Source organism: Cyprinodon tularosa, unplaced genomic scaffold (assembly GCF_016077235.1).
Source record: "Cyprinodon tularosa strain WSP-4 unplaced genomic scaffold, ASM1607723v1 ctg37, whole genome shotgun sequence".
NCBI classification, from domain to species: domain Eukaryota; kingdom Metazoa; phylum Chordata; class Actinopteri; order Cyprinodontiformes; family Cyprinodontidae; genus Cyprinodon; species Cyprinodon tularosa.
The window spans coordinates 4,002,920-4,018,765 of record NW_024039085.1 but is presented as its reverse complement, the minus strand read 5'-3'; the positions used below and the strand labels follow the sequence as shown (position 1 = coordinate 4,018,765).

At 37.4% G+C, this 15,846-nt stretch overlaps 1 protein-coding gene across 1 annotated transcript; it reads right to left on the bottom strand.

Annotated features, from left to right (window-relative positions):
- Window positions 1-52: 52 nt before the first annotated feature.
- On the bottom strand, window positions 53-15,171 carry zgc:172136 (uncharacterized protein LOC566376 homolog). Its single transcript, XM_038296456.1, has 14 exons — window positions 15,033-15,171; window positions 12,516-12,705; window positions 10,375-10,465; window positions 9,452-9,531; window positions 8,851-8,927; window positions 8,535-8,730; window positions 8,073-8,228; window positions 7,476-7,541; window positions 6,977-7,045; window positions 6,706-6,880; window positions 2,124-2,411; window positions 1,619-1,744; window positions 1,450-1,517; window positions 53-1,362 (listed from the first exon to the last, which is right to left on the bottom strand). The coding sequence occupies exons 2-14, from the start codon at window positions 12,591-12,593 to the stop codon at window positions 1,084-1,086; spliced, it is 1,749 nt and encodes a 582-aa protein (XP_038152384.1). The 5' UTR covers window positions 12,594-12,705; window positions 15,033-15,171; the 3' UTR covers window positions 53-1,083.
- Window positions 15,172-15,846: the final 675 nt, after the last annotated feature.

Genomic DNA, 15,846 nt, shown 5'->3' with positions numbered 1-15,846 from the left:
CCTTTTTTAAAATTCCTGTCGACTTCAACTGCATTAAACAGAAACACAGAAATCAAATGATAAGGAATTTATTTTCAAATATATCCAAAAATAAAAGCAGTGCTTTTAACAACGTAAGGCATAAAATGTTGGAATTTAAAACAGTTTTCCATCAACATTTGGCTTTGAGTTAACCTGTGTATTTAATAGGTAAATATTTTTAAGTGGCTCATATTAGCTAAGCACTTCACTTTGTACAAATAACCAATGCTGTGCCATGGTACAGAGGGAAAAAAAATTGACAAAGGCTTTTTTGTCTTTCAGGGGGCGGGAAGGTATTTAACACAATAATGCTGCAGATCTATCGCAAACTTACTGGTTACAGAAATCGGCTTAACAAATAATACATTTGTCTTATAATTAAAGCAGATAGAGAGAACAGTGTAGCCTGGAGAACCTTTGGACGAATAAACTGCCATCTGTGAAATTAAATTTTTTGCCCCCACAGCAGTAGATAATAGTTGTGGAAGATTAAAATCATGACAAAAATCACATAAAAAGCAAAACATTATAAAAGGATAAAAAAATACAAGTTACAAAAATAATATAAAATTCGACTACAATAATAGACCACAAGCCATGAGAGTGAGTTACATCCCATTAAATGTTAAATGTATAACTGGAATACATGGATTAGGTTTAAAGAAATTATAAAAAGGAAAAAACATACAGAATTACACATCGTAAAAAAACAAAACAAAAAAAAACTGTTTTTAAAGAAAAAAAAGTTCATTTGGTGGTCTTTACAAAAGACAATAAAAAAATATATCTTTTTAATCAGTGGAATTTAAATGTATGCTCATAAAACAAGGGCAATATCTACAAAATATACAGTACAAATAAATATGGTCATTTAATTTGCAGAAATGTCACCATTTTAGTTTCCATTGTTGGAGTTACAGCTTTAAAATAGAATTGCCATAATTTCCCACCAATAAAAAAAAATCCTTGCGACACTAAACAGACTTACAGTAGATTGAATGCTTCATGTTTTGCTGCCTCTAAATAAAGGAAACCTTTTGGATGTTTTGCTCAGCGGGGCTCTCAGAGTATAACTTCCACATACTGTTCATCGCTCAAAGTGTCCAGGCGGTTAGCAGGCCTTTGGCCAGAGAAGGAGGGCTTGGCTCGGCAGTGCAGATCAGGGTAATAACTGGGACCTAGCAAAGTCCTTGTGTTTGGTGGGACGTCTGGGTGCCCAAAGGTGTAGCTTAGGGCCGGTTCAGTTGGCCAGGCCATCCCAATGGGTGCAGAAGGGGGACAATGACGGACATCGTCTAGGCTGTGGCTGTGGTTATCTGTAGAAGTGTGTGGTCTGGACTTCTGGATCCATGTTAAAGAAGGAGAAGAAAGGGGTTAAGATAACGAAACATATCTCGACGGAAAGATCATTTAGGCCAGAAGCTTTACCTGTTTTACCTTTTTGTTGTTAGGCAATATAGCATCCTGAACAGCCTGTGGCGGGTGCCTTTGGTTGTCTGTGGAGCCCACATGATTTTATTGGTCAATTTTGACAGAAATTAAAGCAAACCAAATTTCAGAATAAAAGCTGTTTACAAATGTTGGATCTGAACAGTACCTGCTGATGGAGTCTTAGCAGAACGTTTTGGAAAATCCACAGACACTCCTTCGAGAAGATCGGCCAACCGGAACATTTCGTAAGAATCATCCACAAGAAGTTCCTCTGGACTACCAGCACTGGGCTCTACAAAATGGAAAACATCAAGTTAGTACATTTAAACCTACATGGAGAAATGTTTTTAACAACTTTTTGTTTTTAAGGCAAAGAAAAATTGTAGACAAATATTCAGAAAAAACAGCACTGCGCTTTGAATATTGATGATTAAGTTGGTATTTAGCCATAATGAGAAGGACCTTTTTTAACATTTAAGGAGCACATGAGGCCAACGTGCATCTGGATAGTTTCCCTCCCAACATAAAGAACACATCCATATAAAAACTGCATTCAGATTTCACTAACGAAATCCATCTGATTTGATGTATTCCAGTGTGACAAAAAAAAAGGATGTAAATCCATGTTCAAACATTTTAAGCATTTCGGGTTAGAAAGAAAAGATCCTCACCTCCCTCCTGTTGACCCTGCTGCTCATCTCTTTGTTCCTTACTGTCCGTGTCAGACTCCGAGGTCATGGAGCTGTAGTGGCTGGTAGTTGAGCTCAAATACTTCTCTACCTGCTGTGGACCATCTTCGCCCATGGAGGTCACCTCTGTGCAGATGCTGTGCTGGCGTGCATCTGCTTCAATACCCGAGCTGCCGGTGGAGCGTCGAGACAGACCAGGGCTGCTTTCACTGCCCGGTGGGTCCATATCAAGGTCATCACTGATGTAGGACTCTCTGTAGCGCTTCTTTTCTGAAGATTAAGACAATTGACATATTAAAAAAAGTCACCTTAAATACCTTATGTAACCCTATAAGGGTTGTTTCCTAGTTAAAGACTAGGATTGAAACATTTTCTGCTAACCCCTACAGTATAGTTCGGGTGGCTTGCTGTGCGGTTATACTTTGGAAATCATGCTGAACACTTTCCCTCACTTCTTCATACTACTGCTCTCCAGTTAGCAATATCTGCATTAATGGACTTTAGTGACTATAAAGCAATTTTTTCTTTTTCTTCACAAAAGTGTCACCTGACCAGCACAGCAAAAACAATCTAGAAATCAGTAAAAATATTTTAAATTAGATGCATTAACCCTCAATTTGAGCAGGTAAAGAAGATGATTTGCCAATGGAATGAGCAATTTTAAGCTTTAAATGATAATATTAGATAATATGCACCTGAAATAAGACAATGCAGTCATTTTATCTTATTTTAAATAGAAATTGTCTTGTTCCATTGGCAAAGTGTCTTACCTCCTCATTTCAAGAAAAATTGCAACTATTTGGATAAAATTTTTTTTGCAGTGATGCATTTCTGTCATGCTGTGAACTTTCCTGGTGGGGTCCATCAGGTGACCTACAAGTTGACAAGTTAATACTCTTTTCCACAGAGATCTCCTGTGTTTGAATTAAAACTCTTATTGAATGAACTAGCTATTGCTGTGACTTACTACATTTTCATTGGTTTCCTTCAGGGTCAGAGCTTCTACTGTACATTTAGCGCTGTAACTTCTTTAGATAAAGCCGGTAAAGAAGAAACTGCTGCCCTCTGCATTTAATTTCTCATTAACCTAGAAAGTACAGGCATGAGACCGGGACCAAGGAGACGGAGGTTCTAAGACCTGGCGAGGGTGTAAGTAACAAGGCTGTGCACTGACAATGACCCATCACAGGTAAAAACATGCTGAATATCAAATGCAATCTAAAATATTAACTATTGAGTCATTTTCCTCACCGATAACCACCTGCATAGGGAAGCTAATGCAGAGCTACACAGAAGAGTCTTGATGGAAAAAATATATCTGTATGTTAAAAAAAAAAAAAAAAAATATTCTGGAGGTCATCCCAACATCAAAAAGGGACTGTCTGAATATTCCACCAGTACCGCCACCTCATCAAACACTGATCTAGAATCAAGCAGAACCTTAAAAGCCTTGAGCAAAGACTGACTCAGACATTTTGCACAATGAATACCAAAACCTGGAAATCGCTAGAAGACAGCCACCAAAAGATTGATAGTAGGGCTGCAACTAACGATTATTTTGAAAATCGATGAATCGGCCGATTATTTTTTCGATTAATCGATGAATCGGACACAAAATATTTTTTTTTATATTAACCTCTTTATTTCAAAATAAACATTTTAGACAGAACAAACAAGCACACAAGTACAGGTTTCTCATTAACTGTACTGGTGCAATATGAAAAATAAATGTTTGTTTTAAAACTACGCAAACCTACATGAGAAATGCAGCTGTACATCCACAAAATATAGGGTACTTTGTTTCATAAAGCGCAAAAAGAGACATTTTTGTTTTTAAAAGCCCCTAAGGGGTTCAAACAATAGGCCCCCCCATTTCAACAAATGAGTTTTTTTTAGACTAGAAGAGTTCTGCCTTTTAAGACAGGAAAGTATAGCAGTTAAAGTTGCAACTTGAGAAAATACTGAACCATAGAGATAAAAATAGCCCTGTGATTCAAATTATAAATTGTATTTGGAATAAAAATGAGAGAACTAGGGGTGCTAAAAAACACATCCTCCAAAGACAGATATTTACATGGGAATGTGGCATATAATTAATTGACATATTACTGATCTTGCTGGATTTTATTCTGCTTTACTTCCATAAATTGCAGGATCTTCTTTACTTTATCTTTGCCAGAAGATTTAAACTTTAAAAGCCTTGCCCTCATAATTTGCAAATTAATTTATTTATAAAGTAAATATAAACGCTGCTTAAGCTAATTCAAATGAAATTAAAAGTAAAATAAGTAGCCAACCTTATCACTGTCTGTAACCTACTAACAAGCTAAGGAAAGCATCAGATGAGCTACCTGAGAAACTAACTTACGTTTCCCCACTTTAAAATGAAACAAACATGGTTACTCATCCTGCTGATCAGCTCTCTTCACTGCCATTGAAGGCTCCAACGTGTTTTCTTTTCAGGTGCTGCGTCATAACAGTGGTGCTTCCGTGCCATGTTCATTTGTTTTTTACAAAAGTTGCATGTTACGAGTTTTTTCACTTTACAAAGCGCAGGCTATTTTAATTATTGTGATCAATTTGCGCCGTCAATCCCGGGGCATGCGCGCTTCATTTGCAGTCTGGACGCTGAGGGTAAACTCCTCACTAAAATCCTGCGGCTCGGACTGCAGCGCTGAGAGGGATTCCTGTGGGAGAGGGAGAAAGGCGTTGGGATGGGGGAGGCGCCCCACGGCAGCAGCTGCCGCTTGAGGACAAGAGTAGGAACGATACATGCTTTCACGTAAGAGTCTCCAAAAGCCGCCAGTGACACCGTAAATATGTCGCCAGATTTGTCGCTAGTCGCCTTTTAAAAAAATAGTCGCCGGAGGGGTCTGAAAAGTCGCTGAGTTGGCAACACTGCAACTGCGGCGCTGACTCGCTCCGCCATATTTTTTTTTCTTCCCCGGTATGACGGCGGCGGCGGATGACGCATTAATCGCGCGACACAACTAATCGATGATTAAATTCGTTGCCAAAGCTTTTAAAAGTCGATTTTTATCGATTTTATCGATTCGTTGTGGCAGCCCTAATTGATAGCCTCCAATGACAACATGAACATGGAAGAGACCAAACTGGATATTCAGGCAAGCAGCATTGGGGATAACCTTGTTTTCTACTGCATTCCTGATCCCACAGAAGATGCACTAACAGGCCATCATGCAAGACTTCCTTCAGCTTTAAATTGTGAGTGATGAATGATTCAAAGGCTATGGAAGGGAACAGTATGTTACAAACTACAGAAAGAATGATCAGCTTCCAAAAGTGATGCTTGGCATGTTTCCCTTCCTGTGAGGAAAAAGCTCAGTGGAGGAAACACACCTTGGTTCATAGATGACAGGTTTATGTCAAAGAACAGCTGTTCTGGAGTCAGGGCATTACCATTACAGCTGCTACAGGAAGCATAATCCATAAACACCAAGTAGATTCTAGACGAAGTTCAGTAGCATATGGTTACTTTAAAGTAAACATCCAAATCATTGCAATATTTATATTTGCATCTCCCCATTGGCTGGATTTTTCACTTTTTACTAACAAAGTATCTCTGCATCAAACAAACACAGAAAGGAAGTAGGATAGAATAAAAAGTTTGTTCGTACCTCATTCTTTGTTAGTGATAACTAACTATTAATTATATTAATTATCGTTTTCATGTTGCAATGTACATGAAATTGGAAATAATATCTTAATAATAACTTGGTCCAGGTGAGCACGCAGATCATCAACCTTACATTTAACCAAGTGGTATTCCAAACCAAGAGGCGGGGCTTATTTTACGAAGAGAAGGATCAACTTTAGATATAAAGGCAGTATAACTGATCCAGAAGGGTAATATCTAACTATCATTAAAAAGGCCTATCCCTAATGTATACAATCTAAATATGTACAACTCCAATGTTTTTATACTCTTTTTTTATACACTTTTTTCTACCAACCAGCTGGATGAGCACTCACACTGTCTCAGGTTCTACTAGACATTTATCTACTGTTTAAAAGTGTGTTTTCCTCTCCTCCATCATATTCATCATCATCTGGATCCTCTGACCCAACTTCCACGACATCTTAACTTTCCACAAACCAACCTCAGAGAAGCACACAACAGATAAAACTTTATCTATGCAATTTAATACGATATAATTATTGATAGATATTAAATTACATGTCAACTTCATCAACCTATCCCATCAGCTTTGTCTCTGTTCCTTTAATTCCTCTCATTTTATTTGGACGACAGCTTATGTGTTCTTTTCAGGTAAACCATATTTCCCTAGAAGTGTTTAGGCTTACCTAGACCATCGTCTTTTTTTCCCTTTTTCATGTTTCTATAAAAATTTGGGTTTGGTCACATTAAGGAAAATTTGGCAGTTGATTGACAGCTAGGAACCAGAAACGAAGCTGATAGATCATGAGAGATGGAAACTGTCCTGTGCTGAATACAGTTCAGAGTGTAGAGGTCCTAAATACTGAAGATTTTACATTAGCTCTACTAAACAGTGTGAATCGTTATTTTTCATTCTTCTCTTACCTTTGCTTTCCTCCAGCTGCCGCAGGTGCTTGAGAGCCGGCTGCAGGGTGAGGTAGACCTGATGGCTGCTGCTCAGGTGCAAGAGGAGGTGTCGAGAACGGAACGACGAGCCGGTGTAGTAAACCAGCTTCCTGGCTGATGGCAAGCCATCTGGCTGGATCTCAAATTTCTTTCCCTGAATGAGGCAAGGTAATATAAATTGCTAATGGCCATTAAATAATTACCAACAGTTTTCTTAATCTTAAGAGGGAATTGAAACAAGAAGCTGTACCAGGAAAGTTAGACGGCCGACATTTGACCAAGGGAAGTCATACAGCAGCTGTCGTATGTTGTTCACCTCCTATGAAGACAAAACACACATTTAGTTAACAGCTTGTTGGATGAGGGCTATAAGGAGGCCGTTTCAATGGTTTTCAGAGTGAGTGATCAAGAAGTTATTGTCTTTGAGGGGCCATCTGGACTTGATAAAGACCAAGAGCTTCTGGAGATATCTCACGGTCTGTTAGCTTTAAAAAAATCAGTCAGGCCTGGTGTGCTAATCCCCCCCCACCCCCACCCGGCCCCTGATGGACAGATCAAACAACTGACAGGCACGGCAGGCAGTTATCTCTTAACGGTCTGCTTAGTGGCCATCCCACACATTCCTCACACAGCTAGTCAGTGGGTTTATTAGGACCACGCTTACAAAGGCAAATATCTTTGAGCCAACACAGAATCCCACTCTGTGTACATATTCATCGATGTACAAACTGGGCATTAATAACACTCACTTGATAAACCTGCATTCCTCGCAGGGTGAGACCAAGCAGCGCGGTTCCTCTCTCCTCCTTTTTGTCCTGAAGAAAAGAATGATGAGATGTCAGACAGGCATCTGAGCGGCTCTGATAAGATAACCCCTTGACAGCTCAACCTCCTCACCGGGTCACGGAGAGAAGGGGAGCTGATGCTAACAACGCAATTCAAACTATAGTACATTACACAATAAATGGGCCCGGTTTCAGAAAATGACTCGGTAGATAAGTTGCTCTGAATATGGAGGATTACATGTTGGAAAAGATAAGGGGTCACGTCACTGCATGGTTTCTTTTACTCTTCAGTCAGACTGGATTTATTGACATTTTCTACCTCAGACTCATTTCTAGATTTCTCTAAAGTTCTTAAAGACATTTAAGAGAAAACGTAATAAAAATGAACACAAAGCCCTTTATTTCTTCTAAATATTCTGATTATTATATTTACAGTAATGAATAAGAATATTCTTTTCCAAACTTGCCTAGATTTGTACAATGATCACATCAAGTTAAACACTTTCGAATCATATTGAGAATTTTGAAATGAAACCTTTAAACATCATAAAGTGTCCTGACCTTTTGCAGCCTGTAGAATATGACGGGCACATCCTCTAGTTGGCACGAGTCTCTGATGAAGCAGAAGATGGCATCACGAGTGGACATGCCCCATAGCTCCTGGTGAACCTTGGGCCCGTGGCAGAGAAGGTACTTGACTCCTCGCTTAGCTATAATCTGCAAGTGGTAAATGCATGTGAGGTAGCTGACCTACAGTGCCAGGCAAAATGATTCAGAGCTCCCCCATTCATATAAATCTGCCACAGTGCGTTGATTTTCATTTTAAATAATTACTCCACTTTTTGTGTTAGTTTATCACATAAAATGCCAACAAAACATTAAATTATGTAGCTAAATCATAAAAAAAAAAATTTCCAGGGTTTTATCAACCATGTGGAAATCACTACTAAGATTCAAATGTATAGATTGTAAACTACAAGTGCTCTGGGGTTCTAAGAGCTTCTGGCATGTAGTACCACCTACCCATGGAGGAAAGTAGTTCTTGGGTTCAAAATAAGCAGCGACCTCCATACCCTCCCTCTGCATCGGGCAGTCACCGAGGTCAGCCTGCAGAGCGTAACCTGCCAGCTGGAAGTACACCTCCTCCTGCTGACGACACTCAGAGCGCAGGACTCGCTCCCGCAGGTCAGAGTAGTAGAGATGCCGCGCCTTTCTCTCACTGGTACCGGAAAAACAAAAAGAGCCGCTCCAGAAATTCACAATGGAAAAACAGCTCATAGAAAATAAAGGAAAAGCTTCTGTTGAATGGTTAAATCATTAACATTTTTGTAAAACATACCTAAATAGTCTTCCATTTTCAACATAGTACTGCACTTTAAGGCAGAGAAGAAAAGGAAATGGTCTCTTTAGTGAACCCTGTGGAAAAAAGAAACTGATTATTATCTGTTTGTTTACACGCTTATTGGAAAATAATAATATCTACAATGCATAAAAATGCAAGACATTTTTTTTTCCATTTTGTCAAGTTCTATATTTTTTACTAATCTATTATATAGATAGAAAATGAATTAAAATACCTGATATGTGTTTTATATATGACTGAGGTTAGAAGGTGAACCTCATCCTTTGTTTATAACAGCATTGCCCTGTTTTTAACTCCATCCAACCTCTCAAATCTGACCAGCCTCCCTCTTTCTGCAGAAGGAAAGCTTTCCCACAGCATGATACTGCCATCACCATGTTTCTCTCAGGCCAAAAAAAGCACATTCTAGCTCATGCTAACAGTGATCCCATCATGAATTTATACATTAAGGATGTTTTTTCATCCCGGAAAGCGCTTGAATTAATAGCTTTCCTTTTAAACGGATCCCTCTAGTCCCTGCCTGTCCTGTCAGTCTAGATCCAGAGTGATTGTTTATTTCAGATATGAGCTTTCTTACCTTTCCAGAATCTTGCCTCCACTCCTTAGAAAAGTACTTGATCAGTTTTTCTTCCATGTCTAAAAATATGTGTTCGTTATCTAGTATGGAGATGGAAAAATGAAAAATTAGAAGAAAAACGTAAAGAAAACAATAATAAAGCTGACCAGATAATTGAGAGTTAGGGTGATAGAAGACCAGATTTGGATTTGACATATTGGAGTGAATTTACTTCAACAACCAAAGCAGTGATTTATGATCCGGGTTCTATGACTCATGGCTTGGACCATATCATTTTCAGTTGTTGTAACTGTGTGCTGCCAAAACACGCTCATCAGGTTATTTCACAAGTTACTCATTTAATCTCCCATCTCCTCATTTCCACCCTGACTCACTCCAACTCCCTCATCGAGGCCTTTTGAGTAACAGCTGAATAAGGCGGCCTGTGTCACGACAAGCGCCCCCCCACTCCCCCCTTCCCATCATCAACCCATCCTCCTCAGTGAGGCAGAGGAATGCAAGCGTGCATTCCAGGATTAATGAAGTTAATATTGCAGGAATCCAGGCCCGGGTGATCGCTGAACCAACACCGCAAAAACAAAAGAGTGTTTGTTAAAGTGGTGAGCCACAAAAGATTACCGAGGCATTTCCACGCGTTTGTAAAACAGGGACGCTGGAAACAGAAAGTTCGGGACTTTGGTCTGCGGCTAAACCGGATTACACTTTAGATTACGCAATCGCAGGGCAGAAAGGTATTTGTTTGAACAAAACGGTTTAATTGCGAAAAGGTCGTTTCTGACGTTACATAAACAACCGCTGCTGCAGCAAATCACTGTCATACAGTATAAGAAGGACTCAAATCAGGATGTTAATCATCATATTTCATCAGGCTTCTGTTATGCGTATGCTATTGCAGGGAGTTAAGTGTTAACTAGGAAACTTACCTCTCAGCACAGTGAGGCCAAAGTAGTCGAGCTCTTTAATTCCAAGAAGCTCCCCAACTTGGTTTAAAACCTCCTGTCCTGTAGACTTTAACTAAAAAATTAGAAAACAAACAAAGGATTTCTTATTTAATGCACATTCAAGATGTGAAATAAATGCCTTCACACTATGCCCTCAGTTACAGCCTTTTAAAGGTGGTTCTGTGCCTGTCCATTTTCTGCCCCACTCCCACCTGTTGCTAAAACTGTCAGTAAAGTTTAGAAGACTAATAGAAAGGCCCTTATACCTTTCCTTTGCAGGTTAAAGTTAAATAAGGCAGTTTGAAAATGTTCTGGGTGCAAAAAAATAAAATAAAATTAGACATAAAATATACTGTAGGGCAACCCTGGCTTGGAACTATTTGCAAGATCAGAAAATATAGTTTGTGCAATTACAGTTTAAAATTTATATTATCCTTTCAGCAAAAATATTTTTTGTTTCAATCTGTGTTTCACATTCTATTTTCTTCAATATTTTAACACCTACACACATAAGACTGAAGACCATTTATGATGCAGCAGTGTGGTAATTTTTTTGCGAACTACTATAGTAGTAGGATCTGTCTGTACACCATTTTGCTGCATTATTGACTTGTTTTTGTTGTGCGTATTTTGAAAGCTACTATTTTGTTCTCTATGGGATGTTTGAAGATGAAAATCAGTAAAACTATTTGATTATTATTAATGGCATCTGGACAAAGCTTGAAAAAATATGTAAGCCTTGTCCAATCAGCACCAGGTTACAAGCACTGAACTGAAAACAGTTTTTCATCTGAACACTTTGTTTTCCGAGTGTCCTTCTTTTGGCTAACAGCGTGGTGGGTGTGGTGGCCTTACAGGAGTAAAGTGAGATAGGCTTACACAATTGATTTTATAGGTATTAGGAAAATAACTCCAACTTCACTCCTCCCCAATCAAATTATATTACGTTATATTACTTTAACAGCTGTCTTCTATGACTTAATCTAAAAAGATCAAAACTGTAAAAAGGGTCGACTCATTACACACCATGCATACTAATTATGATGAATAAAGATTTGTTCATAGAGCCCTTTTCAAATAAAAACTCAATATATATATATATGTATTTATTAGGGCTGAAACAATTAATTGGTATTAATAGATAATTGAAATATTCATCAACTAATTTAATAATCGATTAATCGTTAACTTGAGTATAGAGACTGTAAAACATGCCTTTGGCTGACAGAGAGTCCCACTTAGAGGAGTAACTATACCAAAAATGTTTAGAAAATATGAACATTTTCAATTTAAGATAAAAACATTTTCGTCTGTCAATATGTTCTATCCAGAGCTCCTCACGTGGAAAAGTTTTGTTCCACCTGGTTTAATTTGGTAATAGTCTTTTTTAATGAACCTTTTGGTATCCGATTATTAATCGGAAAAAATATTTCAACAGATTAACTATTTGCAAAATAATTGTTATTTGCAGCCCTTATATATAATTATATACAAGCATTTCAAGGTTCACAAAAGCAGGAGGCTGAAACTTTCAAGACATCATAAAAACAAAGGCAGGTCATTATTCAGCTGAGTTCATCTAAAACCTGAGGAAACATCCTCAGGTTTTAGATGAACCTTAGAACCCTCTCTAGATATTCATGCAGCCTCCTGAAGTCACAGTCAGGATTAATTTTATTGAATTATTTTTGAATAAATTAACAGGTGATCAGTGAGAAAATGCACCAACACAGCAGTTATTGTGTCTCATAGGTTGTTCCAATGAAAGTGCAAAAAGATTGGCTCCAAATAATTTGATATACAGCTTTTTGTTGATAAGAAAAGGATTTACTGTATTTAGTGGGTATTTATTTCCCATGTTTGATTAAATATATACAGCAAGCTGAGAATATTATTACTTTTTATTTTTACAATAATCAGTATTCTATTTTCGCAGTTGTGGAAGATATTCTTGCCTTTCTGTTAAAAGTCAGCAGCTTCTATTAAACTTTTTCATTATAAATGTACATTTTAATCTTAGCAGCCAATGCTTATCACTTTATGATGACAAAAACAGCAAACACCACCGTGCTAGATGTGATACTAAGAGTCTTTGGAGGGTTTGATTCTCATTAAACACCTACCCCAATAGTGACATCCAGCTGGCTTTTGTTGGGAAGGAGAACACAAACCGTTCTCTCACTCTTTGTGGGAGACGACATGTTGACAAAAAAAGAAATATTCGTGACAAGTGTCCACAAGAATTTTTCACTTTTCCCCAGCTTCTTTCACTTTCTTTATTATGTGTTCAAGTCCAGTTCATCCATATTGCATCTATAAGAAAAAAAATAACATCAGAAACATTTGGTGCAACAATAGAGATGTTCTTGAAAGCAGATCAACTGAGGAAATGATTAACTTAAATGTGAGCTAATGTGCTCGTTCTGCAACATGTCATGTTCTGTGCTCATTATAAAGTAGTCTGTGCTTTGATAATTTAAAAAAATATAAAACTGGGCTTAAAACATAATGCATTAAACTTTGCATGTTTTACTTCCCATATGACATGAAATGCAGATAGAAGAATCCACAGAATGCAGAACATGCATTCAAATTAGCCTGTTTTGTCAGATTAAACATTACTTAAAAATGGCTTTTAAATAAAGATGACATTTCTGTATTGAAGAGCTGTCATCTTGTTGGACTGATGTGATATTCTAATCAGAACGCTGGGTGTTTTCATTAGCCGTAAAATAAAAACCATCATGACAAATGGGATGAAGCCTCGAAAACATTCATCTCTGTATAATTATTCTTTAAAGTGCATTTCAATTATAAACAAACACTTTTAGGGAGTTGTAAAAAAAAAAACAGAAATGAAATTATGGAAAAACAAACCCCAAACAAATGAAAAAGCTGTAAATACTTAAAAAATAAAATACAAATTCAGCACCAAAACAAAATATATGCAGATTGTTTCCAACTACTTGCGAAAATCGCAAAATAGCAACAAACTTTCTTTGCTTTACCAAATTAAATAGAAATTAATCCAATGCAAACTGGAATTAAACATGCGAGTCAACAAATCTCAGGAGTTATGTTTAAAAAAAACAAAAAACAATAATACATGCATTAAAAATATACTGCTAAAAGAAATATACAAGTTCCCTTGTAAATATGGCATTATATCTTTCTACTGGTCCTTTGTCCCTACTTATTGGAACAACTCTTTCATTTGTGTTATGCTCAACATAAAATCAGAAGTGGTAAAGGCAGAGCAACCAGGGTTCCAGTATCTCGCCTCATTATGGCAACATAAATCCCCAACTGGTAAGTCTAAGAATCATTTAATCAGGTTAATTATTGCTTCGCTCCGACTCTGATCCTCTTAAACCCAACTCTGACCAAAACAAAAAACACCATAAACAAAACTAAAGGGATCTAGAAAAACCCTACCCAATCTGGAGCCTGTCTGTACCAATGATTATGCTTTATATATATATATATATATATATATATATATATATTTATTAACCACAGAGCTAGTGCTTCCAAAGTTCAGCCTTGGTATAATTATCTTTTTATTTATTTATATGTCTGTTTGACACTTAAGTACCTTGAGTTAAGTTTCTGGAAAGATACAAGACAAGATAAGCTATGAGGGGAAAAAGGAAACATTAAAAAGAGGTGTTAGCAGTGTGCAAAACAAGTTGTGTGAACTACCAAAGCAAGTTTTCTTGGCTTACAGGGTCCAACTGAATATCATTTATGAACAAGTTTAAACACGGCCAGGCTGGTGACTGGGTGTCAGCACAAACAGACATTTAAAAAAAACCTGAAATTCCAGTAGCATTAACCTTAAAACAGACAAACCTCTACATTTACACTAGAAAGTCATACACATAATCCATCTCCAGCATAGAAATAGACAGAATAACACCTTTTGATTAAGTGAAATCAATGCAGTTTATATAATGACCCAAGTGTTAAAAATAAGGATTCTAGGATGCAAATGTAGAGAAGTTTCTGAACTCCATAGGTTGAATTTTTTTAACTCATTGGTAGCAGATTTCTAAAAAAAACAAGGCAAACTAGGTCAAAAGGTCTCTGAGAACAGATGTAATCCTTACCAAAGCTCAGGTTTGCCCTCTCTCCGTGCAGAGGCACAATAAAACAAGTCCAAACATCTCCCTGAAAGCTGACAAGGGTCAGACCTTGCATCACATGAGAGCTGCCATCTGTATGCTTTAATTCCCCTCCAAGACTGTTATAATCCTGACCTCTGAGCACTATGCAGGCCAGGACAAAAACAACATCACCTGTGTGCTCTGATGAATACCCCCCCATTAGAAAGAAGTAAAGGAGGAATTTGCATAAATAGGGGAACACCATGTACATTCATCCCACCTTAAAACAATAGAGAGCCTGATTTCCAGCTAAGAGGAGCGCCTTGGTATCTGAGCTGACAGGCATACAAAGTTACTCAACTAAATTAAAAAAGTAATAAAACATGTTTTAATTTAAGGCGGCATGAGGCTACTTTCATCCCGGAAAGTTATTTAATCATATAACTGTTGGAGCAACTAAACACAAATCAGAGAAAACTGTTTATAAAAAGTATGCAGCACTGCTTTTTGAAAAGATAATCAGTGATTACTTACTGTTAAAGGCGAACGTAGTTTTTCTCATTTAAAGCTATTTTTTAAGGGGAAAAAAAACTTTAACCAAAGTAATGATTAAGACAAAACGAGCTGTCTGCTGTTTGGTATCCCACCTTGCATTTGTGCCCGTTTAACCAGCCTGAAGCGCAAACGTTTGGGAGATACCACCTGGACTGGTTATGGGGGTGTTCATGATTCTTTAAGATAAATTTTTTGTTGCTTTCGTTGAACTGTTTTACGCCGCATCTAAGTTTAATTCTGTTTTACATTGTATAGATAAAGACAAAACATATGCAGAACATTAAGTGCACAATTCAATACAATGTGTATTAAAAAAAAGTTGTGTATGAAAATGTTGAAACTCCCCACTTGGTTTAGGATTGTGAGCTATACTAATTAGAGGACCATGATCAACAGAGCCACTGAGCCATGGAAATTATTTATAAGTGATTTCTCATATATGAGTATATAATTGATTTTAAGTGATGCGGTGTGCAGAGTTATCCATCCACTACTTTATAATTGCTAAAACTATAGTAAAATAGGCTCAATCGTCAAGAGTTTGTCAATACTGCCACCTATAGGAAAAGTTTCGTCATTGCACAAACAATAAGGCTTCAAAATATAAGCTCCATGAAGTCTGTTGACAATTAAAAAATAGTAAATAGTTGTGAGGGTGTTAATGCAAGGAAGGGATAAATATATATTTCGTTCTTGTAACAAGAGATGTAAAAGTGCTTGTAGCCAAAGCCTTTAATTTTATAACAGAAACTAAATTTGGGGAAACAAAAGCCCTCTGAAGTTAAAAGAGTAA